The sequence below is a fragment of the Enoplosus armatus genome, chromosome 23 (assembly GCF_043641665.1).
Source record: "Enoplosus armatus isolate fEnoArm2 chromosome 23, fEnoArm2.hap1, whole genome shotgun sequence".
NCBI classification, from domain to species: domain Eukaryota; kingdom Metazoa; phylum Chordata; class Actinopteri; order Centrarchiformes; family Enoplosidae; genus Enoplosus; species Enoplosus armatus.
Window position 1 is genome coordinate 4,096,643 of NC_092202.1, and position 27,893 is coordinate 4,124,535.

General features: G+C 42.0%; 3 protein-coding genes across 3 annotated transcripts; all 3 read right to left on the minus strand.

Moving 5' to 3' along the window:
* Nucleotides 1–5,760: 5,760 nt before the first annotated feature.
* Nucleotides 5,761–10,283, minus strand: LOC139306238 (E3 ubiquitin-protein ligase TRIM39-like). Its single transcript, XM_070930188.1, has 6 exons — nucleotides 9,705–10,283; nucleotides 9,525–9,620; nucleotides 9,196–9,429; nucleotides 8,198–8,345; nucleotides 6,438–6,464; nucleotides 5,761–6,341 (listed from the first exon to the last, which is right to left on the minus strand). Exons 1-6 carry the CDS (start codon nucleotides 10,281–10,283, stop codon nucleotides 5,761–5,763), a joined length of 1,665 nt encoding a protein of 554 aa, XP_070786289.1.
* A 1,371-nt stretch (nucleotides 10,284–11,654) lies between these two features.
* LOC139306239 (E3 ubiquitin-protein ligase TRIM39) lies at nucleotides 11,655–15,640 on the minus strand. Its single transcript, XM_070930189.1, has 7 exons — nucleotides 15,380–15,640; nucleotides 14,705–14,998; nucleotides 13,648–13,743; nucleotides 13,324–13,554; nucleotides 12,545–12,692; nucleotides 12,304–12,330; nucleotides 11,655–12,208 (listed from the first exon to the last, which is right to left on the minus strand). Exons 1-7 carry the CDS (start codon nucleotides 15,638–15,640, stop codon nucleotides 11,655–11,657), a joined length of 1,611 nt encoding a protein of 536 aa, XP_070786290.1.
* A 2,079-nt stretch (nucleotides 15,641–17,719) lies between these two features.
* On the minus strand, nucleotides 17,720–27,800 carry LOC139305844 (E3 ubiquitin-protein ligase TRIM39-like). Its single transcript, XM_070929798.1, has 8 exons — nucleotides 27,758–27,800; nucleotides 25,937–26,409; nucleotides 25,375–25,566; nucleotides 24,961–25,056; nucleotides 22,069–22,302; nucleotides 20,696–20,843; nucleotides 19,866–19,892; nucleotides 17,720–19,069 (listed from the first exon to the last, which is right to left on the minus strand). Exons 1-8 carry the CDS (start codon nucleotides 27,777–27,779, stop codon nucleotides 18,531–18,533), a joined length of 1,731 nt encoding a protein of 576 aa, XP_070785899.1. The 5' UTR covers nucleotides 27,780–27,800; the 3' UTR covers nucleotides 17,720–18,530.
* Between the last annotated feature and the right edge of the window lie 93 nt (nucleotides 27,801–27,893).

Here is a 27,893-nt window from a genome sequence, read left to right on the forward strand (position 1 = left end):
ATCTGCTTAAAGAGGAGGTTACTCTATTAGAAATGTAATATGTTGTTCACTTCTGGCATTTCAAAGACATTAACTGCAGACATTTTTGCTTTGTACTCAAAGATGTGTCTAAATGTTCAATGCATAACTGAATACTTAAAGCTAAGAGACCATGCAGCTTTTTATTGAACAGCGTCCACTGTTGCCATAGGTGACAATTACGGGATAATAGTAAGACATAGTGTAACAATAGCACACGTAGAGAAGATTAATAGAGTTAGTGAAGTGACTCTATTGTCTATGGTCATACCAGACCAAGTAAGGTTGTAGCAGTAAAATCCTTGAGTGTATTGAACTGAGCAAGGTTGCGATTATTGATTAATTCAACTTCTTATTTGTAGGAGGAAGGATATATTATTACTTCTTTCAAAAGTTACATAGTCTTGCTTTAAATAGTCAGTTGCTAATTGAGCGACGTATTGATATTTAACATATGTGTGCTTTGTTTATGTTATAAGTTCATTCTTTATAATGGGGGAAAGTCAGCAAACTGACAGTTAACTTAAGGTTATCAACCTACTCTAACCAACTATGGGCAATATGTACACTGATGATACCTCTAGTATTATTCTCAGCCATCCCATAAAGAAAATGAAATAAAGTTGATGATTGTCATTTAATTCCAGTAATTCATTTATTTCTTCACCCAGGATTGTGTTCTACGAGGAAAACTCTTCAACTGCAATATAAAGCTTCCACAACAACCACTCCAGTTAGAAAATTAGAAGCAAAGACCAGTGAATTAATATCAGCGCCCCGGCGCTCTGCCATGAAAAGAGACAGCAGAGCTCAGGACGCAGGTTTGCTTGTACAGGTAATAAAAATGATGGATTACTTTATGTCTCATTACTTATTTAGGTTTTTACGGGACAGGTTTCATAAGTCAAGATGACGAAGTATATTTCTTTCAGCACAGCAAGGAAAGATCAATTCTGTTGTAGCTCTAAGGTATTACTGGTGACACACCCACTGGTTAAATCACAAGCGTCAAGACTGAAAGCACAAACACTTTCCCAAACCATTACACAGGTAAACTCCCCGTCTAAGTGTCTCCAATTACACTGGAGTTTAATTCAGCATAATTTAAAACTAAGCGCTACACACTGTAAAGGAAACGACTAACCTGTTGTTCGTCATTCCCATTAAAGGAATGTAATATTACCTTTCAGCTATTGAGATGCTCCTTAACCCACAGGCTTCTGTCTCTTTCTTTCTCTACTCCCACCTTGTGTGTGTGTGTGTGTGTCCTTCCTTTTCGACTTCCTCCCTCTGTTAAGTTTCATTTCTCTAGCTCCGCCAGCCACTTCCTTTACTGAAAGAGGTTTGTCGGCATGTAAATGAGCAACCAAATCGTCTTTTTGTCTGCTGCAGGGTGTGTTGCATGTTGAGCAAGTTCACACAGATCAAATATTGGCCTGACAAAAGGTTTTGCTGGGACACTCGCGGAGGTTTTATGTTTACAACTATTGCTCTGTTGCTCAATATCAATGCAATAACTCCAACAAAACAAAACAAAAATGGGGATTTATGTTATTTTTACTCAAAAATGCACTTCATTGTTTTGCTGTAGTGTTTTGGGTTTGACATTTTATTCATTTGTTCAAAAAAGGGTAAAAGAAAACAAAAACCATAAACATTTAAACATTATTAGTAGAGCAGTAGCTAATAATGTCATACAGAGACAAATAAGCCACTTAAATTAGAGCCTCAGCCTCTCATTAACCTTAACCACAGTCGAGTTGGGGTTCTGGCAAAACCTGGCAAGGTGCATGAAGAAGGTAGGCAATACTAAAAGTGAAAACACTTTAAGCATACACAAATATACATAAAATATACAAAGCAATTCATTTCAACTCAGCCGTCAGTGGGGCATTAGATCATACTGTATGTGGCAATGAATGAGCTTCTTCAGTGGTATGTTTAAGAGCAATGGTACGTGATTTTAGACCATTCAAACTGCTGACTGGTGTTAGTTGTGTTGGATGTAGGTAACACCATATTTGGTCCACAGTCAAGAGAGGTTTGACGACCTCTTGTCTTAACTTTTAACATTCGTCATATTCACAAGTAGAAGCTGATTATCCTGCTTACACAGATCAAAATCAGTGTTATACTGGTGCTGTTGTTACGGCAACAGATATGTGACCTGCGTCAAGCAGGTAAAAGCAGGAGCAATGAGGACACGATGTGTTCAGTTTCCTTCCAGATTGCTTCTCTGGTTGTTTTATTAAACAACTCAATATCATGTAAACACAAAACATTTCTGTCTTATACATTTCAGTTATGTTTCATTCAGTTCCCTTCATTAGAGTCCATTACACCATTCAGTATTTTCACCCTCTGCTCTTTCTCAATTAGTGATTAAACACTTTCCCATTTACTTTTGTATTCAATAAACATTCTTAACAATATAAGTACAATTTTTTTACGACACTATACAACTGGTAGAACCACTATTATGAACTAGTGTCATTCAGAAATAATGTCCCTTCAAATCTGTCAGACTTGACATTGAGCTTCTGTAATAATTACAGGCCACTGAAATGTATTAACTTATGCGTGTTACATGTTATTTTAGCAGAAAACAGATGTGTTACACACTGACAGCGTGGAGGAGCCTTTCAGTGAAGAGCGGGAAATGGACGGACTTACTCTCGTTCAGTCATCACGCGCTCTGAGCCTGTAGTCTGGCCTCGTGAGCTGCATCATTACAGTTTATTCTCACTTTACCAGCCGGTGTCAAGCAGGTACAAGCAGGAGCCATGAGGACACGGTGTGTTCAGTCTACTTCCAGATTGCCTCTGAAGAAACCGCGAACACAGACCCCCCCTCATCGACGCCCCCCCCCACTAACGCGGACCCGAACGCTCCGCCTCACAGTGCAACAACAGCATAATAGTGACTCTCAAAATTATTACATGAATGTGATCACATGAGCTCAGGTTAATCACGTTTATTATATTATTATTATTTATTATGGTGTGTGTGTGTGCGTGCGTGCGTGCGTCTGTGAGCGTGTGTGCGTCTGTGAGCGTGTGTCTGTGACGTCACGTTGGGGTTCTAGAATCTAAAACTCATCAAAGCACAAAGTTTCCTACATCAGGACTACATCTCAGCATAACTCTACAGAACCTCTACAGACTAGTACGCGTCCTAGAAAACTGAGACACCACAAACAAGAGCCATGTCTGAAAAAGAGACACCAGAGACAATCCTCGAGAAGGAAAACTGCTCTGAGGCCACCATGAATCAACCTCAAACATCCAAGGAGTCCGCCGGTCCTTCTGCCTCTGGTTGTGAGTCCTCAACCAAGACAGAAAGTGAGAAACAGCTCCGGTTGTTCGTTTCCCTGCTGACGGTGAGAGTGTTGACCAAGTGTAACGCTCTCAAGAACCGCAGCCAGGAGGAGTGGGTCGCCCACACCAAGGTCCTGATAGACAAGACCATGGAGGGACTCGCTATCACTGAAGGTTTCTGCCCGGACGTGAAGAGCACCAAGAAAATCTGCAAGGCTGTGGTGAAAGACCTGCAGAAGAAGTTCGGCGGTAGGCGCCTGCTGGAGTCTATGCTAATATTACAGGATCCAGATGTGGACGCAGCCATTGTCCAGTCTTTGCAGACTCACGTCAAGGACTTTCCTGCTCGGCTCGCAAAGAATGACGCCCCCCTCATTTCCTGGCAGGAGGTGCTCAAGATCTTGGCTGTCATTGGAACTTTCGTGCTCTTAATCGTTTTAAGTGCACTCTTCCCATAAAGCAGCACACCAGCAGCTGCAGGTGGAGGAGGTTTGCAGCGTTGCAGCGACTAATGCAGTGCCCGCTTGGAGCTGAGCCGTTAGGAACGCGCTCCCTGATTGCTTGGCCCCCGTAAGTGCTGTTTGCGGTGCTCATCCGATCAACTTCACACTCCAGACTGCACTCCTTTGGGTGCCCAGCAGTTCAGCAATACACATGGCAAGTGTTCGAGATAATCAAAGGAGATCTGTGGGCCGCACAGTGGCAAACACTGTGGCCTTAAAGAACCAAAGACAGGGTCACACCGACCCAGAGTCGTGTCGGCGTTGGGATTACTCCGGTTTCCTCCCACACACCTCTACATCATCAGTGTGATATTTTTTTACCCTGAAAAACCTGATGCATACAATCAGACACATGCAGTGCACCAGAAGAAATTGAAGCCCAGGCAGAAACCCGTGCCCCTGCGAAGCGGCCGTTGGCACCTCTCTCACAAGTGCAGGAAAGGGCTAAATCAAGTGTGGCAGACCACTATCCTCTCCAGAAGCAGGAGGAACCCCCCCCCAGTGTGCCCCCTGATGTGAGAAAGGATGGCATTGAAACTCAAAGTTTAATGTGTTAAAAATGTTGTGTTTTATATGTTTTTGTACAAAAATGATACAAATTAAAACTCATATATGCAAATTGATATTTCATCTCTTTTTCTTTAATTTGTCAGAAGGTTCAATAAACACTTATTTCATGGTTCGGGCTTTACAGGGTTAAATTAGAGTTATAAGGCAGACAATGTGAATTAACTGATACACACACTCAAGCAGGTCGTTACTGTTTACAGAGGTTATATACATCCATATCAAGGTCCAAAAGTAACACAGGTTGGAGGAAAAGTAGATTATTAAACTCACCACCTTTCTGGGGCAACTAGCAGCTTGTTCCTCCTGAGGCTCTGACAGTGTCGTGTTATCGGTTGGTTCCTCCTCTATATAGGTACAGACACACCTATCACTGCCGGGACAGCAGTGGGTGGCTCTTTTGGACTCAAACCCACATATACCTGATAGAACAGGTGGCAAAAACCACCAAATATGTCTATTTGAGTAATAATGCAAACACACGTGTTCATATTTGAATCCACTTTTATTCTAATGAAGAAAGTCAACATATGTTCATAGAATGACATTAAAATGAAAGAAAAACAAGTTGTCATGTGATGGCAGCATTTCAAAATCATTTATGATATACTGTATTGATTACACCTTCACCTGATAAAGAATGCTTTGCATTCATTTTAATGGCAGTGTAAGCTGCGTGGATGTAACCGGTGGATTTCTGCGTTGTGTTGATAAATTAGGCACAAAGACGCTGCGATCTCTTTGTGCTTCACCTCCATTTATTCTGATAAAGAAATGGGGAAATACAACCGCCGTGTTATATTTACAGCTCCAGCTCCGACACAAAAGTTAGCTTTGCTTCCAAAACCTTAAGATAGCAGCACTCTTAAAACAACTATTTTTAAGTGCCAGTTAGTTGAAATGAATTTAACAGGCTGGGACATTATAACATTGTGGGAAACAAAAATGTAAACAAAACAATACGAGAAATAAAGCTGGATTAGGATAGTAAATGGGCAAAAAGAAGCGACACCCACCTCTCCCACAGGGGAATCGTACGAAAAGGGGAGAGGGGAAGGGACAAAAGGAAATATTAGGGACCACAGAAGAAGAAATGAAGGAGGAGGGGCTCTGAACTTCAACACATATACATTCTGAAGTTTGGAGGTATTGAACTGATAAACTGTAACCTGATAGATTTTGTGTAATTCTATCAAGAGATAAGGTACATATGACCCCGTGACATGGAGGCAAATCATTGATGTGAACTGACTGTTTGCTAAACTCCTCCACCAAACACAGATTATCCAAGCAACCGTAACGATAGCCACGACAGGTCTGTGCTTCGGGTTTCTCCACATGTTGAAGCTGTTCAGTTATTCTTTAGCTTGTTTGAGGGGAAAAAAGCGAGAAAAGAGGAATGCGTGATCTTGCATAGAGGTAATTATCAAAGGCTCTGATTTCTTGTATCTGCTGCACAGATAGAAGTACGGTAACAGTTTCTCTGTGAAAGATTCTCCTGTGAAAGAGTGAATGTGCAGCTTCCTATCCACATCATAGAAAGAGACTCTGCCTTCCATGTAGTCCACATACACTCCTACATTTCTTGGCCTGGGACTCAGGTGAATGGCCGTGTAAGATGTGCAATGAACATGATAATCTAAACCCCTCTTTCCTATGGCGAAGAAGCCATTTTCTTTTTTCAGAGTGATCTTCCCTGTTCTGGAGACTGTTTCCTTGGCAACGCCGACATCCCAGTCGGTTCTCAGGCCCACTTGGATTTCCCAGTAGTGACGCCCAGAGGCGAAGCCCTTCGTCCCCAAGATCATGGGACCGTCGAACCTCTCTAAGCCATCAGGTGACGAGGGGCTTGCAGCTTTTGAGAACTTCAAACGTTTCCCAAATTCAGACACCACAAGGCAGCAACCAGCAGTGGCCGAGTCAAAGGTGACTGACTCTGAGGACATTAAGCTCAGTTAAAGCTCTCATCTGTAGTAATAATAACTTAATTTAATCAGCAAGAAAAGTCTATTTAATGTATTCATGATCTTACCTTTGTATTGTCTCATCCTGGTCAGTTCTGTAAAAAGTGAAAACACAACAACATCACAGGAACACCACCCCCTCTAACTTTCTGCTCCATCTCTCGCTCATGTACAATGCTAACAAACTGCTTTACTTTCTTAATTCAGAAGACATAACCCTGGTGTCAATTAATGAATTAATAACAGACAATATATGAATATGACATGAGTTTGGCAAGTAAGTAAGGGATCATCCATGACAAGCTGCATGGTTACCAAAAAATAATTCACAACACAAGCTAATCACCCTACTATTAATAGAGCAGTAGCTAATAATGTCATACAGAGACAAATAAGCCACTTGAATTAGAGCCTCAGCCTCTCATTAACCTTAACCACAGTCGAGTTGGGGTTCTGGCAAAACCTGGCAAGGTGCATGAAGAAGGTAGGCAACACTAAAAGTGAAAACACTTTAAGCACTGAAAACCTTTGGTGTTACAGCTGTGTTGGCTCTTTTAAAGCACATTTATATATCGGAGAAATGTTGAAATAAGTAAGTGATTTTAGACCATTCAAACTGCTGACTGGTGTTAGTTGTGTTGGATGTAGGTAACACCATATTTGGTCCACAGTCAAGAGAGGTTTGACGACCTCTTGTCTTAACAGTTACATTTGTCATATTCACAAGTAGAAGCTGATTATCCTGCTTATACAGATCAAAATCAGTGTTATACTGGTGCTGTGTCTGTTAATCACTTTTAGTTTTTGTACTATTATTATTTATTATGATTTGTGCGTCTGTGAGCGTGTGTCTGTGACGTCACGTTGGGGTTCTAGAATCTAAATCTCATCAGAGCACAAAGTTTCCTACATCAGGACTACATCTCAGCATAACTCTACAGAACTTCTACAGACTAGTACGCGTCCTAGAAAACTGAGACACCACAAACAAGAGCCATGTCTGAAAAAGAGACACCAGAGACAATCCTCGAGAAGGAAAACTGCTCTGAGGCCACCATGAATCAACCTCAAACATCCACGGAGTCCGCTGGTCCTTCTGCCTCTGGTTGTGAGTCCTCAACCAAGACAGAAAGTGAGAAACAGCTCCGGTTGTTCGTTTCCCTGCTGACGGTGAGAGTGTTGACCAAGTGTAACGCTCTCAAGAACCGCAGCCAGGAGGAGTGGGTCACCCACACCAAGGTCCTGATAGACAAGACCATGGAGGGACTCGCTATCACTGAAGGTTTCTGCCCGGACGTGAAGAGCACCAAGAAAATCTGCAAGGCTGTGGTGAAAGACCTGCAGAAGAAGTTCGGCGGTAGGCGCCTGCTGGAGTCTATGCTAATATTACAGGATCCAGATGTGGACGCAGCCATTGTCCAGTCTTTGCAGACTCACGTCAAGGACTTTCCTGCTCGGCTCGCAAAGAAAGAGGAAAACCGTTTGTTTAGGAATGGGATCCTCCTCTTGGCTTTGTCCATAGGTTTTGTCATCCTCTTACTTATAGTTCCACTCACTACACTTTTATGAGATCTTCTCATAAAGCAGCACACCAGCTGCAGGTGGAGGAGCACGCCCCGACTATGTGGCCCCCGGAATTGCTGCTTGCAGCGTACATACAATAAAAGTATTTACGCTAAAAATATATTTTTTGTTGTGGATTTATGTTTTGACATGTCAATCTAAATATCCCGAGTGTCTGAAAGTGTCTCACTCATAACTTACAGTTGTGGGAAACTCATAAACTACACACATCTTCGCTAATTAAGCAAAGGCAGCAGATATTTACCCGTTTCCGTCAGAGTTTTCAGTTCCAATTGGAAAGTGTGCACGAGATGAGACATGGCTCGCCTCACCGTCTGCATACACAGGTCTGAGTAAACCCTGATCTTGGACCAGTTCTTGGTGCCTGATATGGTGCTCAGGGCGTGGAAAGTCTGAAATGATTCACAAACTCGTGGTCATGAGTGGCACAGTCATATATTTAATCTTTTTTTGAGCCCAACCGGCTCCACCCAAGCAGACATTTTCTTGTAGTCATGTGTCTTAACACACTGTGTCACTGTCTCCTTAAATGAATCATTTTGAGGAATAAGTTTACTTGCTTTCCTGCTGAGAGTTAATTCTCTGCACCTGGCCAAGAAATAGTCCAGTGCATACATAACCAATGTGTTGTTCTTACACTTCCGTTTCTGTATGGATTAAACAAACAAGGTACATCATGTGAGCTTCAGAGATGCTGGTAGCTAAGTTAACCAGCTGCTGTCGGCAGCTTCATATTTACCACACAAACATGAGCGCGGTATCAACGTCTCATCTAACTCTTACCAAGAAAGCAAACAAGCGTACTTCCCATACAGCATATAAAACTATTCCTTTAATGAATACATCATATTTCTGGGTTTCTGGTCAACTTGCTAAGGGCCAAGAACACTAAGTGTGTTTCCATCCACCTGTTTTTCCTGCACATTTTCAATTTGCACATATAAAAACCTGAGTGGAAAGGCTGAAAAACAAAAGGTCAAAACATTACAAAAATGTTTTTACGCTCAGCTGAGCTTGAAAAAGAAAAAAAAACACATTAAATGGATGGAAATTCAACAACTGACAGCATTTTTGCATGTAATTTCTCTTATTTTAAATATCATCTGCCCTCATGAAATTGATTGGGTCCCTCATTATTTACTGCTTCAAATATATAATTATATAATTAATACTGTTGCCTTGATCTATCCTCGTCTCTCTTCCTTACGTCATCTCAGACCAGTAATGTGAGTGTCGACTGACCTGCAGAAGGTGGAGGTGGTCGTCACTTTGCGAGAGCTCCTCCAGCTCAGAGTGCTTCCTCTGCAGTTGGATGATTTCCTCCTGCAGTTCCTCAATCATCGCTTCGTCTTTGTCTTGTGATTTTCTGAGCTTCTCCTCGATATTCGATTTGAGTTTAGTTTGCGTCACTCGCACGTGATTCATCAGAGTATTGAAGAGCTCATCGCTGTCATTAATCTCTTTATTTGTTTTTTCCTAATATAACAAATAAAACAAAAGCATGGCATTAGCACAGATGTATAGTACTAAGTGTGAAATAGTACATGTGCATAACGTTTCCCAGTACTCACTCTGCTCATTTCAGCACAGTTTGTAAACTCCTTTATCTTTTCCAGTCTGTCCTCAATCATAACTTTGATGTTTTCTTTCTTTGACTCAATATTTCCCTAAAATAAAGAATTTCGAGACAATAAAAGTGATCAACCGTTCAGTTTACTCTGTGAGGCGTTGAACAAAATAAGCTCTCTTACTTTCTGTCGAGCCCCTTCTTCTTCAACAGGCACCGTGTCGTGGTATTTGTGGTCTGCCTCACTGCACAGCAGACAGATGCAGACCTCTTCATCCCTGCAGAACAGCTCCAGGATCCTCTCATGCTTCTTGCACAGCCTCTCCTCCAGGTTCTCCACCGGGTCAATCAGCTTGTGTCTCATCAGAGGGGGAACTCTGTGGTGAGGCTCCAGGTGGGCTTCACAGTATGACGTCAGACACACCAGGCAGGACTTCAGGGCCTTGAACGTCATCCCTGTGCACACATCGCACTTCACCTGCCACGGTGAAAAAATGCTTTGAAGTGTCTCAACTTTTCTCTTCTTTATTTGGACTGAAATCTCCTCGATGACCATGTTTGTGGAGATCTCAGGCCTCATGTGGAATCTCTTATTACACATCGGGCAGTGGCATAAACCACTCTTGTCCCAGTGCTCGTTGAGGCAGGTCTTGCAGAAGTTGTGACCACAAGGTGTTGTAACCGGGTCGCTGAAGACATTCAGACAGATCGAACACTGGAAACTATCCTCCGGTAATGAAGCAAGGACACTGAATGACGACATTATGGAATCTCTGGTGGAGAAAATGTGATTTATATGCTTAATGTATCTGTTGTTTCAGGCTTTTTACACCATGTGTAACATGACATAACACAATGCCTTTGCCTTATACTGAATATACATACAGAAAGTAGAAAGAAAGAGCCAAAAACATAACTAAATCTTTGGAATCAAGTCTATTTTTAGGCTGTTTACAATGCAGATCCTGACCCGCCCGATGACTCATTTTCATGTGAATCAGCTTGCACATCTTAATCTTACATAACATCCTTACAGTTCTGCATTTGTTTTAATTAAGTGAAATTCAGAAGTAGTTGGAAGAATGGCTCACCTGACTCTGTGAAGTTCTTCTGTAAATTCCAGAGACCTAGACTGTCTCTCACATGCAAAACCATACGCAATAATTGTGGCACCAAAAACAATTCAATACTCATCATCTCTTACATGGAAATGGAAGTGGTTACAGACGAGCCCTGAGAAGCCAGTGTGGTAGCGTTAGTGGGTGTGATCAAGTGACATCATTTCGCTGAAATGAAACTGAAAGTATTTTCCAGAAGTCCAAGAAGCCAGAAATAAAGACATTTGGGAATATTTGAGAGAACATTTATTGTTATAAATCATAAACACACCTCTCTTCAGCATACAACCTTTGCTGCATCTGTCACGGTTGATCAGAAATCAACATGCAAACATTTGCAAACATTTTTTGACATGTCATGCATTTAAAGGAAAAGTTCATTCTTAGGAAATACACTTATTGCTGAGAGTTATATGAGAAGATCAATACCACTGTCATATGGTATATATATAAAGCAGCCGGTTATCTTAGCTTAGCATAGAGACTGGAAACAGGGGCAACAGAGGTAAACCTGCCTACCAGCACCAGCATTAGTTCACTAATTAACAAGTCATATCATGTTTGTTTAATCGATCTTCTTATCTAGCACTCGGCGAGAAATTGAACATGTGTAACTCTCTGAAAGAAAGCACAAATGCTTATTTCCAAAAATGTCAGTCTATTCCTTTAATTAGGGAGCTTTAGAGGTGCTGGTAAATTGATGTTTTTTTACCTTTGGACCAAGCCAGGCTAGCTGTGTTCCCCCTGCTCACAGTCTTATGCTAAGCTACGCTAACAAAAGACTCTAGCTCTAGCTTTATATTTAGTGTACAGACATAAGAGTGGTATCGATCTTCTTATCTAACCCTCGGTAAGTGGATAAGTGTATTTTCCAAAATGTCTTTGTGTTGCTTCAATGAGCTGATATGAATACATAAGGTGTACAAATAATATATTCGTTGAGCTACACTATACATGTAATAAATATACATAAAACATAAAACACAGGGTTTCAGTTTTGTTCGTCAAACTTGTCCTTAGCTCTGCTTGATCAGGCTTTTCTCATTCACAGGACAGATCACGATGGTATCAGAGGCTTTGTCGCAGCAGTACAGGTAGAAAAAGGGCAAGATCTTCTCCATGAACTTATCTTTGAACGTGTAAATATGGGTCCGAGCCCTCACGTCATAAAAGGACACTTGCCCCTCCTCGTAGTCCACGTACACACCCACTCGCTTGGGCTTGGGGTTGAGGGGGAGCAGTATTGGCGGGGATGTTGACACCCGGTACCCCTGGTCTTTCTTCATGGCCAGAGCCCAGTACCCTTGGGTAGTGCTTACAGAGATCCTGCCCTTTCTGTTGACAGATGACCGGGCCACGCCCAGGTACCAGTCATCCTTGTCCCCCACCAGGACCTCCCAGTAATGTCTCCCTGAGGTGAAGCCCTCGTGGCCCAGGACGATGACCACTGTGTCGAAGCGATTGGGGTGGTCTTGGAGGTCCTGCCATGCACCCAGGTGTCTCACCTGATGTCTGTCCTGAGAAAGCTGCAACCACGGGTTGGCTGAGTCAGGGTCCAGAGTGACGTCCACTGCAGAAACCCAAGACGTAATGAAGGATTTATTTTGTTGGAGAGTTTCGAGATGATGAAAAGATCAAATCAAATGCAAAAGTAAAAAAGTTTACCTGTATATTTCAGAATCTTTTTGATCTCTGTAAAAAACAAAAGACAAGATTATTTTAAGATACCGCGTCCAGCTTATTCTGGTGACGTTCTTATTTTAAAATCTAAATGAAAGAAACATATAAAAGAGATTCTTGTTATAATGTATAACAAGAATCTCGGTACTGTACAATTTCCCCCCGGGGATCAATAAAGTATTTCTGATTCTGATTCTGATTCTGATAATGTTAAAGAAAATCCTACCACTTTCTGCCAGTTTGTCGATCATTTCATGTAACGTTGCCTCCAGCTTGGACACGGATCTCCTGATCATGCCGACACACATGTCAGTGGGAACACTGGTCTCAGACCAGTCTTTGACAGAAGGAGGAGTGCTGAGGGCTGGGAAGCTCTACAGAGAGAGAGAGAGAGAGAGAGAGAAAGTACAAGAAATGACAACAACAGCATATCCACATTTTGCTTTAAGGAATAATTATCAGGAAGCTGTTTTTCTTTTGGACTCCTCTTCAAACACATAAACCATTTATGATTTTAACATCACACGAATGTTAAATTATTTATCTACTTTATAAACAAACAGGATTATAAGATTATTTCCAAAATGATTGGCAGCCTCCAGTTTACAGTGTGTTTTAAATTATGTTTGGATTGCACTACACTTCAGAACAGGAAGAGGGCACTGTTTTCACAGCACAAATAATGTAAAAGGTCTCTGGTTCTCCTGCCAAAGCAGATGGTGGAGAGGAAGCCAATGGAATAGTTAATTTGACCATGATTATACCCTTTAGTTAGACAGTGGAGGAAAACAACAAAAAACAGTTGCTCTCCTCTTGGAATGGAAACTCTGGTATTAATTAGAGAAGCACCCTTAACATGAAATGGAGACGCCAAACGTCTTAATCATGGATGGATTGGAATTTGAAATCGAGATCTACGCCTTAAAAAAAGCTGTCAAAGTAAAAGCTCAAATAGCAAATTTGTATTTAACTCTAAAATGATCCACATACAAAATGCTCTCTCACCTTTAAGAAGTGAATGTGGTCGGTCCGAGCCACGTTTTCCAAGTCCGCATTCCTCCTCTTCAGCTCAGCGATTTCCAGCTCCAGTTCAGCGATGAAGCCCTCAGCCCACCTCTCCGTCTGCCTCTGCTTCTCCTCTATGGACAAAACCAGCTCAGCCTGAGTCCTCTGGATGGAGCGCACCAGCTCAGAGACGACCTGCACGCTTTCCTCGACCTCTCTCTGAGCACTGGCCTGGAAATACAGACCAAATACACAAAATCTACGTTGAATAATACTCTGATGTACCAGCGAGCTCCGTGACAGCGGTGTGTATTTGATGCTCACTTTGTTTAGCTCCACAGAGTGCTTGATCTCCTCCACCTTTTTCACTCTGTCCTGGATCATCTGCTGGACGTCTATTTCTGTCCTCTTCAGCTGCGCCTGCACAACATGATTTCACACCAACAAGGCTGATGATGACAACTTGAGACACATCTCTATATTTACTTTTACAGTTGTGATTGTTTCCCTGGTTTTAGAGACAAACACATGTGGCATTGCCCATGGAGCTTGCTGATATGAATACACGAAATTTGTGCTCCATCAAGGAAATAACTTTCGTGACGATAGATGTAAGTCGTACAAACACTCCTGAGCGCTGAAGCTGCTCTCTGGAAGAGTGAATAATCTTGCTTGGGGTGAGCCATTCAACAGCCTAACAGTGACAACAACAATATTGCATGACACAGGAATATTGGGGGTTTCTTAAAATTTCTATCAATGTTTTGGGCTTGAAAAACAACAGTTTAGTGAGGACAGAAGGTCAAATGAGGAGAAAAGACACATTTTGTACACAAACATGGCCATTTTTGCTTGAATATAGAGCAAATTGAACATGGAAGATGAGTTAGATAAACTAGGCTAATCTACATTAACTTTGTCATAGAAGAAGTCGAGTGCAAGGCTTCATAACATAACCAGTGTTGGGTAAGATACTCGAGGACTGCAATCAGTTACTTATTATACACTGCTAATTGAAAACATTATAACATTACTTTTTGCATTAATTATGTGTAGAAATAGAAAACAAAACATTATGGTTTAAAAAGCCCTTCAATTTGAAGGGATTTACTGGCCATCTATCAGCTAGCTTAGCCTCAATGACTGCACACAGGCTCGACCGCAGCTCAAACTCTGAACAAAGTTGGGTGACTCCTGAATGTCCGCATGCCTGCAGCTGACGTTAACAAGCCAGCTAAGAACACATAACAGGGAGTCGCATTGCTCCTCTTCTGGTAGAACAACGGATAAAGCCAGCTAATGTCAGCTAATGTGGGTTTCTAATGCAAGGTTTCTACCTCGAACGCTGCTCTACGTATGGCAAATATTTGATCAGTCTCACCTTCTTCTCTGTCCATTCTCTCTCCACAGGGACGGTGTAGTGGGCCCTGTGGTCCGTCTCAGTGCAGAGCACGCACACACAGGTCTGATCCTTCTTGCAGAAGAGCTCCAGGAGCCTTTCGTGCTTCGGACACATCCTGTCCTCCATGTTAGCGACGGGCTCTATCAGCTTGTGCTTGGTGAACCTGGCGGAGTGAGATTTCAGGTGCTCCTCGCAGTAGGAAGTCAGACACACGAGGCAGGATTTGACCGCTGTTGGCCTGCCGTCCCCCAGGCAAACATCACAGAGGACCTCCTCCCAGGACAGAGGTAGGAGTGAAGAGCAGGGAGGTGGAGGTGAGGTTTGAGGAGCTGGAGAAGCAGGGATTTGAGGTGAGGGTGGGGGTGATGTTTGGGGCAGCGGAGGCGGTGGCGGCCCCTGAGCTGTGGCTTGGGGTGACGGTGGAGGGGAGGTTTTGGGTGCTGACACAGGGGGGATCAGCGGGGGTAACTCTTCTGGTAGTGGCTTTTTCTCTCCTGGTTTCTCTCTCTTTCTCCTCTCCTCCTCTTGCTTCTGCTTTAGCTCCTCCAGAAGCTGCTGCTTCTGATCTTTCTCCAAAAGCCTCTCCTCATCCTCCTGTTTCCTTCTTTCCATCGTCCACTTCTTTTCTTTCACGTCTTCCTGCTCCTCGCTCACCGTCCCTTCCACACTTCTAACCCTGATCTCCTTGAACTGCTCTGCAATTTCCCTCAGGACAGTGTTAATGCTAATATCAGGCCTTTTGTGGAAAGACTTCTTGCACATAGGACACTGGTACAAAGGGCTGGTTTTCCAGTATCCCAGGATGCAGGTCTGGCAGAAGTTGTGTCCACAGGGGATGGACACGGGGTTGGTGAAGACGTCGAGACAGATGGAGCAGTGCACCTGCTCTTCAGAAAGGTTCCCAGTAGTGGCCATTCCTGCACGGCGGAGAGGCAGGGTCATTTTCAGAGCAAGCAACCAGCCTCTGAACGGTGCATCAAACCTGCTGTGATATTGAGGTCGCTGGGGTGAGATGGCATGACTTTATTTGGGGTCATTTTCATGCAACTCTACCAAGCAAAGCATGACAGGACTCATTTATCTTTACAAATTCAAGCCAAAGATTTGAAAATATAGGCTCTGTCAATTCAAGGTTTTATACCACATAGTCTTTTTGATAAATGAGCCCTTGTGAGTCTTGGAGGAGTGTTGTCAGACTTTGTGTTTATGTTTGTTTCTTGAGCAGGACGGATACCAGACTTTTGAGGACGATCCATATTGATATTTGAGAGCTTAAAAAAATCTGATAACAATATATTGACTGACATTCAATTTTAACATAAACACATAACATATGCAAACATTTTTTATATGAATCCTTTAAATTTAGACCAAGACATATACTGGGTTTAAGATTTATACTGGGAGGATCTTTTACAGTTGAAAAATAAGTCAGAACTTGTCAGTGCTCCCTGGTGGACAAACTATGTAATGGCATCACTGTTTTAAAGTTACCTCAAACATATTTCTGGCATTTACTGCAAATTCTGTGTACTTGTCAGCCAACATATACACCAATACGAATATATTTGTGATAAGCTAATATCTGCTGCTAATATTGGCTACCTCAAATGATTTTGTGTTGATTCAGACTTTCTAACTTGATTTTATTTATATTTCTAAACATTTGCATCTTTATTTAAACTTCTAAATATATCATGCTTGTTTAATTAGCTTGTACACTTTGAGAGTGTCTGTGAAGCAACACAAGCAGGTCTCAGGTTGAGGCCTAGGAGTTTGTGGCAGACAAGATTAACATCTTTCCAAAAATATTGGTGGAGCCAGTGATCCGTCTTGCAGTGCTTCCCAGCTCTAAACAACAATTTCGACATGGAAACACCAAAAGGTACAGACGTGTAGCTATGATTGAAGTCTTTTCTTGAATTTTACTTTAATCTGTACTAAACTGACTGCAACAGAAAACAAGTTCTTAGCTCAGGACACAGCTGAGCAGCCAAACGGTAATAAAAAAGGAATACCAAGGTACAAACAACACTCCCCTAAGAGACGTAGTGATGCACAGAGAAGACAGTATAGAAATGAAAACGCAGGAGACGACGAGGAGCAACAGAAAAAGCAGAGATATGAGGACACTCACCAGAGACCAGCTGCCTCAAGGCTCTACTGAACACTGACACATGAGATGGGCCGTAACCACTGCCACCAAAAATATACCCACCTCCCTCCCTCTCTCTCATTTTACCCCAGATACAAATTTATACTCCCTGGCCATGGCCCTCAGAGCTCCAGGAGGAATGGCTTTAACCCCTCGGAGAATACAAGCAGTCCAGCTGGGGTCAAACACGGGGGGGGGGGGGGGACAACAAAACACAAACACACTACAGTGCAGCAGCCAGTTTGTTAAAGGTACAATCTGTGAAATTTGTCATTTGATGTTAAATGTCAATAAAAGCACCATGCGCTTCACTAATTTGGTATTGGAGCGCTGCTTTAATGTATTGTGCGGCGTTTCTGCTATTTTGGCCACCTCCTGCAGGTGTGGCAAATAATTCGGATTTCATTTTGGCTTCAATCTGATTGGAGGTTCTCAATTCAGAGTCTCATACGAGTCTCAAGAGAAAACAAAATCGATCTGTCTGTCTTTTGGTGCCGGGCAGCAAGTGTACAATGGCTTTCTCAGAGCCTAAAAACAGTAAAGCTGTGGGCCGTAAAGCCAAAACTATGAGCTGAAAGAACCTAAAATGCTCCATAGGGCTGAGGGGAACTGCAGAGTTGGGTGATAATTCTCTGCAGGTATGTCACTTTCATATTACATATAATTATTTGATCCATTAATATAAAAATGTTGATAGTGTGGCTTTAGGGAGGACAATTAAAGCATTTTTTAGCTCCAGCAATCTCTCCAGAGCCTGTTCGGAGCTTTTTATAGGAGCAAGCTAAAAGACAAATCCCTGCCTCACTAGTTGGAAAAAAAACATATTAAATTGTTTGTGACTTATTATCTTTAATGAACAAGTTCAGAAAGAAGCAAACATTTGATATAAAAATACAGAACATAGTATCATGGTCCTTGAAACAATCCTGGGTCACAGTTCTACAGAATGTACAAATATCTCTCATTTGGTCCCCCAGGCAAGCTTAAACCTCTAGACATTAAATTTACATCTATTTAACTTCACTGCTTTAATGTGCAAAGTCTCCAGAGCCTCATAGTTACAGTTAAACAAGGACTTACACAGTAAGGAAAGTGGCAGACCTCTGGAATAATCCTCTCTGGTCCTTCACGTGTTTTTGCACCCAGATATCCATCTTCTTTATTTTATGTACAATTTGACATACGAGTATACAGTACGAAGGAACTATTAGCTACTTTTGAGTAACCATATTGTAAATATATTTAATTTCTGTAATATGTGGTCAGTCACAGTGACACAATGCTTGCCTTCATTTCATTGCTTTGAAACAGTCGGTGGCCTTTATGGGATCTGTATTGAATTTTACTTGGGCAAATGCAATAACCTGCACATATGATGAGAAAGTGTTGTAATGGGTAGTTTTGATAAACAAAATGACTTACTTTGCTTATTTAATTTGACTGAAAGTCGTTTGAAGTAAAGTGCTTTGCAAACAAGTAAAACGGCCATAAAGTTGACTCGTATTTTAAGACCAAATAAAGGACAAAATCACCTGTTCAAATTTTAAAAAAAGTATCTGCACTTTGCGCCAAACTGTTTTTGCCCTGAAGATGATATAAAGGTTGAACCTATGCTGGCTGACTTACCAGGCTTTTGACTGGCTGTCAGTCTCAGGTGTGTTTAACAGGGGTTATCATGAGAGGAAATGAGTTCTTCCCCTCCTGCGTGAGGCAGGGGCTGAAGATTGGGTACAGACTCTCATTAAAGGTATGGACGAAGCTGTAGAGATGCAGACGAGCCTTCACATCATAGAAAGAAATCTGGCCTCCTTCATAATCCAGGAAGATTCCCATTTTACTGGTTGGGGACGGCAGTTGTAGAGGCTCGCGGGACGATGCCAAAGCCTTCACCTCCCCATTCTTCAGCCACAGGCACCAGTATCCCCCCTCGGGACTCAGCTTGATCTCACCCTTGCGGCGAGCTGAGGCGCTGGCCACGCCAAGCGTCCAGGCCGTCTTGCGTCCCACGTCCACCTCCCAGTAGTGTCGCCCAGAGGTGAGACCCTCCCGGCCCAGGACGAAGAGGGCGGGGCTGAAGCGCTTGGGACCCTCAGAGTGGGAGCTCTTGCGTTCTTCGTATCTCACCTGGCGACCGTCATCGGACACAACCAGGTTCCTCTGGGCCGTGGCAGGGTCCAAAATCACCTCACCTGGACGGTACAGAGCAGAATATGAGGCTAGGAGAGGAGCTCCTCATTATATAATGACATTTCTATACCTGAACATGCAACAGTGAAAAAACTGTATAAAGTTGGCTTTTGGCATAAACAAAGGGCCTGAATTTCCCCCCAAATTCATCATGACTGTCACAAATGTCCCTGTTACGGTTCACGCTTTCATTTCAGCACTATTTATTTGATGACTTGGATCCAAACTAATGCTGCTCCAAGGAGTGTGTCACTGAATTTCACCCAAAACAAAGCAATACCACAACGTAAAAGTAAAAGTATAGAAATAATAAAAGTAAAATGTAGTTAAAGTATCGAAAGTAAAAGTACTGTATGGCCTTGTTCAGAGTGTTTTTTTTTGTTCTTGTTCACACAAACGATAATTTTGAGCAACAAGATAGAAAATGCTTATTTAGTGGCGCTCTGTATTAAATATATTGTATTAGGAGTTTATTATAATTATGGATGTACTTAATGCAGCTGGTTGAGGTGAAGCTAATTTTAACTATTTTATAATCTGTTAAGTAGTTCAAAGACCCTGCACGCCCATGACGCTTACTTTGGGCTGCATGTCCCCTGGATTAAAGCTGGTCTTTGCTGTGAAGACGTGACGCCATCTTGTGGACAATTTGAAGAACTGAACGTCATATTTAGCTTCGGTTGCTCAAGATTGTCCAAAACTCCTGCTCTCTTCACAAATCTCCTATAAGAAGAGTCATGACTGCCGGCATCAAACAAACTACTGATCACCAAGCTGACAATTTAAAGTCTTACTCACTTGAATAGTTCTGTACCTTCCGGAGCTCTGAGAGAGACGGAGAGAGATCGAAAGAAAGAAAGAAAGAGAGAGAGAGAGAACAAGTTAGCAAGTCATTCAGCCAAAGAGTCAAAGTCAAAGCAGACGGCACGTGTGGGGGGTAAACATGTGGATCTAATCCAGAGCTCGAGACATGTGCTGCTGTCAGTCAGCTCTCTGCTGCTGCCTCTGCAGTGATTCAAAGAGAACTGTGGCATCAACACTATCTCCATCTGTCCGACCATCCTGTATGTGTGAACGTGTGAGAGTGGTGGGGGCTGGGGAGGAGGGGGGGGGCTGGTTGGTGCAATGATGAGTCACTTTTCTATTTCAAAGTGCTCGTACAGTGACCTACATATTCCTGATTTGGAGTTTGCACAGGAAGTGTGGTTGGCATTAGATGAGGAAGGATGGATTGTGCTGTAACTTTGCGTAGATGATGAAGGCACCCAGCGATAGATACACCAAAAAGCACCAAAAGTTAGAGAACTACAGTTTAGTTTCCTGCAGTTTACTTACTCTTATGTTGTCAGTATACAGTACATGTAGAATATAAAACACTGCACATCACTATGAGCATTATGAAAAGTTTTTTGCACTAACCACATAAAACGTGATGATATGTTAGATTATCTCATTTCCAAATAATTTATTCAAAAAGTTCCATTTATCAGTAATATCAGTATTAAATGTACTGTGTGACATTTTGTTATACAGGGTAAAAGGGTTAAAAGTAATAAGTCACTTTTACAAAATTACAAAGTCATCATCATGACAGAGCGGGGAAGTTAACTTCGGCTAGCTGCCCTCACCTTTCCCATACAGCCTCTTGAGCTCCTCCTGGAACTTGTCGATGAGGCTGCTGACGGAGGAGCGGATGGTTCCCAGGTAGAGGTCAGTGTTGATGCTGACCGCCGACCAATCAGTGGGCTCGGGCGGGGGCGACAGCGTCCCCAGGTTCTACGGGAAATGGAAGAGCAAGGTCATGCGAGGTAAAACGAAATTAAAATGTAAGGATGCCTCAGGGGAAATAAAGTCTCGGCAGTGGAAAGAACACACTAAATATGACACTGATGAGGAGGCCTAATAAGTTGGAAAAACTCCCACAATGTTCAGTGCTGTCTTATTAATTTACACATCTTTATGGGGTAAAAAAAAAATCACTCATCACTTTGACAGAAGAAGTGTGGGATATTATCCAGATAAGCTCAGTAGAGTTACAGGGACAGGGAATGTATTTGTATTTGTATTTCTTACAAACACTGTGTTTGGGTATGTGTGGCTGGGTGCCTTTGCTTCCCCTCCTACTATCTGGTAAAAAATTCTAATCTAGTAACTTCAAAGACGTCTTTCATGAGAGAAAATCAGCATTTTATCTGAGTAAACAGTCCAGGATAAATGCACAAGGGGGGGGGGCTTCCATAACAGCTGGCTCTGTTCATAGAGGCTTTTGATGTTGTGTCACAAATCTCCTAGCAACTACAGCTGGTGCATCCATGGGGGTCCAGTGGATAATTGGCTGTGAGGATATTATTTGGATAAATAATGACGATCATTTTAAAAATACATATTTTTTCCAGCCTAGTCTGTAACATTATTAATAACAGTATAAAGTCTGTTATGGTAGATATCCTTTAGATTTCCTTTACTGTAAGTATAGCAGCTTGCACTGAAATGTCTTTAGCCTCCGTCTTTTAACTAATTAGCTCCCTTGCTGTGCCCTAAATGCATATTAAATGTGTTTTGTGTATGTAGGCTACACACCGGAAAAAACGACTAATGAAGTAATACTTAAAATGCCAGCATGCATTTTTAAAATTACGGTTGGAGTGCGGTCATGATATAAAATATTGATCATCAATAGTAATGAAAAGACTTGAAGAGCTACACCAGCAGCTGGAGAAAAGTGGGACACTGTGGAGGATGGTGCACACAAACAAAATGTATTATTCTGAAATTTCTTGAAGTTTCTTATGTCATTTCCTGTTGTTGCACAATGGCAGCTCTGGAAACAATAACATTACTGGAAAGAAATTAACTAACAACTAATCTAATTAACTTTTTTTCTATATGTTTTTTCTGTTTTAGCTGCCATCTGAACATAAAAACGTATCTGATTCTCAAAACTTGGACCTCCAACATGGCTGCCACAGGGCGTGTCATGTCTCTTAAGATCCTGTGTTACCTGCAGGAAGACCACTTTGTCCTGGGTCTGTGCGAAGGCCTCCAGCTCGTTGTTCCTCCTCCTCAGTTGGCTGAGTTCGTTCTCCAAACCTCGGGCCAGTTCCTGAGCGTGACGCTCAGCCTCCCGTTGCCTCGTGGCGATCAGCTCCACCAAATCCGCCTGACACTGCTCCACCATGCGCTGCAGCTCCGCATACACCTGCCAGCTCTCCTCCAACTCCTTCTGAGCGCTGGCCTGCAAAGGAGGGGACATGGAGAGGAGGCGAACCGCGAATACTGTCAAAACCACTGTCGAGTGCAAGTTCAAGCAAATTTGAGTTCAACTCAAAAGGGAGTCCAGATAAATCAAGTCCTCCTCAAAGAGTAAAAGTAGCATATTAGCCAAATATGATTACTCTACTCTACGAACTGTACACATTAAGGTCAGGTTGGGAGTACTGTATGTATACTGTGAGTTCTGTGTATAATGTTGTATTAAGTCTTAATCACCCTGATGATGTGACAGCGATGTCATCAGGGTTACCTCAGCTTGGGATGGGAGACTACAATTTTTGTATTTATTAACATATATTTATTTATGAATTGAAAGCCTCCATTACAAACTTGAGGTTTGAAAAACGGGGGCATTTACCAGGCAGAGAGAGTCCAAGGAAAAGATTCAATTGGTTGCATTGTGGGAAATGTAGGATTGAGCACTTTTTGGAGCATATTTTATACCATAGACTAAAAGTCAGGATACTTCCGCCTCTACAGCTTAAATTGTAAAAAGTGACTATTCATTTTGTTAAATCTGTGAGTCCGCCAACTTTATGGAAAAGAACAAACTACTTTCTTCTGCCCATGTGAAAGCTGTTATTTCATCTTATTTTGTAATTTATATTTTATTTTAATATCTCTATTTGTTGGTTCCCTTTAATTAAACTGATCCCAAGAGGGATGTACTGCATAAACATCTAAATGGTTGCAGATTTATATCTGGAACAAAGTGAGGTCCGCTCCAACTCGAAGTTCTTTTAAATTGAGGGTTCAAACTTTTCTGCCTTTTATGAAATGAAATTTGAAACCATTCATTGATGGGCTCTGTGCTGTAACCGCACTGTTATTTTGATTCTCCTGTTTAATTTAATTTAAATGTCATATAATCATATCTGCTATGTTATATTACTCTTTTTAAATTCTATTTATGTATGCCTTTTTTTTCATCTCGTCTTTTATGTGCAAATTTGAATTGCCTTGTTCGTTCCCTCTCTTTCTCCCTCAACTAGTGACTAAAAGCATTTGACCTAAAATAAAACAATTAGCCAACAAATTAGCCTGTGAAATGCTGCGGTTTCTGTAATCACAGCTCGTTTTTATCTACTGTTTCCTGAGTGGCTCACAAAGTGTCTGTCGGCTGTTTGTGCAACTGGACCAACAGGTTCCGTCTTCCCCCAGCCAAGCCTTGGAAACTATCCAGCTTTTCTTGGAACAACTTACCCTGCATAGGTTTCAACATTACTCTCTAATCTCCGGTTGTGTTTCAATGCTCCAACAAAAAAGCAAAATGAATCAACTGTGTAAAGAGGTTCGTGTCTTTCATTTATTTCGCTCACACCTGTGTATGTCTCCTCTTCAAAATCAAAAGAACCCGGTGACGCATCATCGTCTTTATCTCCAAGTCCATCAGTAGCATCATTTGAAACCACACATAGCAACATGCACATGTGCAGTCGTGTGTTTGTACTGTACACGCACACACAGACGTGGACATCCTGATATTCAACCCTCTGGTAACTGAATCCTCATTGTATTTGTAAAAGTAGATGAAAAGCAGGAAACCGAGAGCAGCACTGAACCTGGGAAAGTTTGCTCATACACATATATTGGATTGCTGTGGAAAACCATTCAAAACCTCCATAACGTTTCAGTCGTTTTACAACCACAATAACAATCCTTTAATTTATAGGAACAAAAGCAGGTAATCCTTCATGTTTTCATTTCTAATACTCAAGGAAAGTTTTACTGGAATGAGGCTGTAGGTAAAACCAGGGTGTGGGAAACTAAAGGTAAATGTTTACGCTGGTTACACCGGTTGGACGGTCTCAGACATGTATCTGAGTCTGTGTACGTAAGAGAAAAACAAACTGCATTAGCAGGCCGCCCTCTCTATTACCGCAGAGCACGACAGGTATGAGAAAGATGTGGGCAAGATCCTGATCATATGTGATGCAGATTTTCTAACAAAGCAGATGTAAATCCCATCAACACCTGTGCTGTTAAAGTTCCCTTGAAAGACTCACATTTTCTATGCTTGCCTGGATCAGAGTGCCGCTTGAAGTGCAAATAAAGCTTTAGAGCTTCGGCACATGAGGAGCGCTACATTACAGTAGAATAGACTGGGCAAATATTTAACATGAGAGACAACAGACAGCCCGATCAACAGAGACTTTAAAACACATGAACTCATGCATGTTTAAAATCAACATACAAACTACTGAGTCACTCCACATTAGGAGACAAAAATAAAATTTGGATATCGGTCAGTGAGAAGAAAAATTAATTGGTTCAGATTTTACAGTCATATATGTCAGTGTATTTATTAAGACACTCAGTCTTTAAGGATCCCATTGACCGGAATCGTTTACTGTTACACATTCAATCCATGAGATTTTTAGATTTGCTTCCTATGTTCACTTTTATTTATGTGGATCTGATCAAATAGGAGCTGTAGGCATCGTCGCAAAAGCTGTTATTTGCACTGCACTTGTACTTTAAAGGGCTGAAAACTGACACCAAAACTTTCAAACATTCTGTGTTTTGTGACGCAGGTGGCCTGGGCTCTACTGACACACAATAACTCACAGGCCAGATCTTGATTCCTTACTAGTGTTCTTCTAGCCTTCAGCCGACTCACCTTGATGACCTTGATGGATTGTTTGATCTCGTCCAGTTTCTTGGATCTCTCCTTGATCAAATGTTTGAGCTCCGACCTCTTCTTACCCACATTAGTCTGCAAGAAGAAAATCAGGGTTGTGGCTCGTGACTGAAATCAATATCGACACAGCTTTATACCGTGAAAGTCGCATAACAGTCCTCGCAGCTGTCAATGAGGCCTTCATCGTCTGCTTTCAAGGCAAAACCAGCTAAATGTCAAACGTGTGATTGGGTTTTAAGCCCATCAAGCAAAGAAAAAAAATGTTGTGAACACATACAATACAAAGTAGTTAAAGTAGAATTTCATTAAAAGGTTTTTATGTGTCACCATTAGGCTTTTTCCCCTCATTGCTACATATTCTAACATTACTTACTACATATTCTTATTACTTACCATCTTCTTCTTCCACTCGTGGTCAGTGGAGACGATGTCGTGGGACTTGTGCGTGGCCTCGGCGCAGGCCGTGCAGATGCAGGTGTGGTCCGTGCGGCAGTAGACCTCCAGGAGACGTTCGTGTTTCTTACAGATCTTCTCCTCCAGGTGGAAAGTGGGTTCAATCAGACGGTGAGATATCAGAGACTTTACCTGGGAGTTGGTGCATTGAGGAAGAGAGCCATGAATTTGAATGGGCAAATGTAGGAATAACAAACTCAGCAGGACATTTGACCTGGGAGGCTCTGAGGATATCAGCTGCATAAATGCTGCTAATTCTGTTCCGAATGTAAGTGTGCACCATTAAAAATGCATCTTTGTTTTGAATATTTCAAATGTCTCAACAATATGTGATTTATAATCTGTAAAATATGACATCAGTATGTGAAACAGTGTAGATAAAGTGCGTTTTATTTTATTTTGAAGCTCCAAAAAAAGTTAAACGTTTGAGTTCAGGTACATAAATAATACAGTGATACAGCAGAAAAATCAAGCAATAATCTTAAAAAAGAAAGAAACTGACCTTTTTATGATGTCTGAGGTGGGTCTCACAGAACGATCCAGGACAGTTCACGCAAGACTTGAGTGCCTTTACCTTCCTTCCGATACAGGCATCACAGGGAACCTCCCCAGCTCGGGCAAACTCCCCGGTGTCGGCCCCTGAAGAGCTCCCATGGCCTGTATCTGAGCTCAGATTCAGTGTGGATCCCCGTGAGGCAGCCCCGGCACCTCCGGCTCCTCCGGCCAGCATCAGCCCCTGGAACTGGGAGGAGATTTCAGCCAGGACCCTGTTGACACTCATCTCGGGTTTTTTGGAGTAGCTCTTCTTGCACATGGGGCAGGTGAACTTCTTGCTGTGGTTCCAGTAGCCCTGCAGGCAGGCCTTGCAGAAGCTGTGGCCGCAGGGTGTGGAGACGGGCTCCACGAACACCTCCAGACATATTGAGCAGCAGAACTGCTCCTCAGAGAGCACCCGGCCTCCCGGAGAGCTTATACCTGGAAGAAAGAGGAAGGAAATGAGAGAGACTTGATGTAGATTAGATGCACAAGTCTTGTTTTGTTGTATGTTTCCAGGTAAGATAAACTACTCCATATCTAGAAATACTAAATCAAGACTTTGTTCGCCCCCTGTCCGAGAGGGTCGTTCACACCTTTAAGTCATGTATGAGTTCACACAGCAGTCATGTCAGACAGAAGTGTTGCAGTGAAACTGCTTAAGAGGGGATTTCAGAGCAGTTAAACTTGTAGATTTAGATAAACATGATTCAATATTTGACTAAACATGACATATGTTGTTTTCTGGGTGCTATTGAATGGAAACCTTTAGAGGCGAACTGAGAGAAACAAGCTGAGGTTTATGGCGTCTGTGTTTCCCTCTGTCTGGCTACCAGGTCAAAGGTCAGTGTGCACAGCTATATATATCTGGTATTGTTCCTCTGACACTTAGTTAGGTCATAAGTCACAGAGGAGAAAAAGTGATTAGTGTAATGAGGTTGGTTTGTATCATGACCTGTAAAATCCAGATGTGTTTTGGTTACAAAGTGAAGATGTAGTTTATGTTTAGATATTTTAAGAAAATCAATATCTTGTCTGAGGTATTGAAACAAAGGAAAAGTTCACAATAAGTTTAATTTAATTTAAAGCATAATGTCTCTTTAGTTAGGATAGAAAAGCTGCAAGATGAGAAAACAACTTTTTTCATCTGATACTGAGGACTGGAGAACACAAAGCCTTTTCAGCCACAAGCAGGAAGTGTATTTGAGCGCGTCACTGTGTCCAGTTGTGGGTGAGAAGCTATCTGAGGAATGCAGAAACTCAGGACCTTCTAGCTTACAGCACCTGCTTCAGGTTTAAAAGAAAACACGACTCAAACTGGGAATTCATACTGTACCAGCTACGACAAGCAACCGCTGCTGTTAGTGTTTTTAAAATCGGCTTCGGTAGCTCATCATTAGTTGAATACAAATGAACTAGATGTTACAGGATCAGTATTTATGAATGTAAAATGTATTTTTGTAATTAAATGTACTGACAGTAACGCATGTTGTTAGTTTTTTATGTTATGTAACAGCCGCTGAGACAAGATTTAAATCATTTCAGGACATTAAGTCAGCGAAAATAACATGAGCAGTTTAAAAGATATAATTATATATATTTGATTATTTTAAACCTAACTAAACAAACACATGTGCTCAGCTGTAAGTCATTAAAGTTAGACTCTGAAAGAGGTTCTCTCAGATGTTTTCATGTAGACAAGTTCATTTTGATTAAGTTGGAAACACATCCTACAGTGGAAAGAAGAGATAATCACGAATAAAAACATGTAAGGTAAAGTAGAACTTACTCTGCATGTTTCCCTCTGTCATGGAGCAGTGCAGTCCTGCTTCACTTCATGTACTTTGCTGTGAATCAGGAGCTGCACTCTTCCTGAAACTTGAAGTGGCCCGCCCACTCTCACTGACACACCCTAACCTCCACAC

Coding starts and splice junctions, on each gene's coding strand:
- LOC139306238 (XM_070930188.1), bottom strand. CDS start 10,283: ATGTCGTCATTCAGTGTCCTTGCTTCATTACCGGAGGATAGTTTCCAG. Junction 9,621..9,704: donor AAGAAGGGGCTCGACAGAAA/GTAAGAGAGCTT, acceptor TCTTTATTTTAG/GGAAATATTGAGTCAAAGAA. Junction 6,342..6,437: donor CAGGATGAGACAATACAAAG/GTAAGATCATGA, acceptor TAATGTCCTCAG/AGTCAGTCACCTTTGACTCG.
- LOC139306239 (XM_070930189.1), bottom strand. CDS start 15,640: ATGGCCACTACTGGGAACCTTTCTGAAGAGCAGGTGCACTGCTCCATC. Junction 13,744..14,704: donor GAGAATGGACAGAGAAGAAG/GTGAGACTGATC, acceptor CATGTTGTGCAG/GCGCAGCTGAAGAGGACAGA. Junction 12,693..13,323: donor ACCACATTCACTTCTTAAAG/GTGAGAGAGCAT, acceptor CTCTCTCTGTAG/AGCTTCCCAGCCCTCAGCAC.
- LOC139305844 (XM_070929798.1), bottom strand. CDS start 27,779: ATGACAGAGGGAAACATGCAGA. Junction 19,893..20,695: donor CAAGAGGCTGTATGGGAAAG/GTGAGGGCAGCT, acceptor CGTCTCTCTCAG/AGCTCCGGAAGGTACAGAAC. Junction 19,070..19,865: donor GAAGGTACAGAACTATTCAA/GTGAGTAAGACT, acceptor TGTACCGTCCAG/GTGAGGTGATTTTGGACCCT.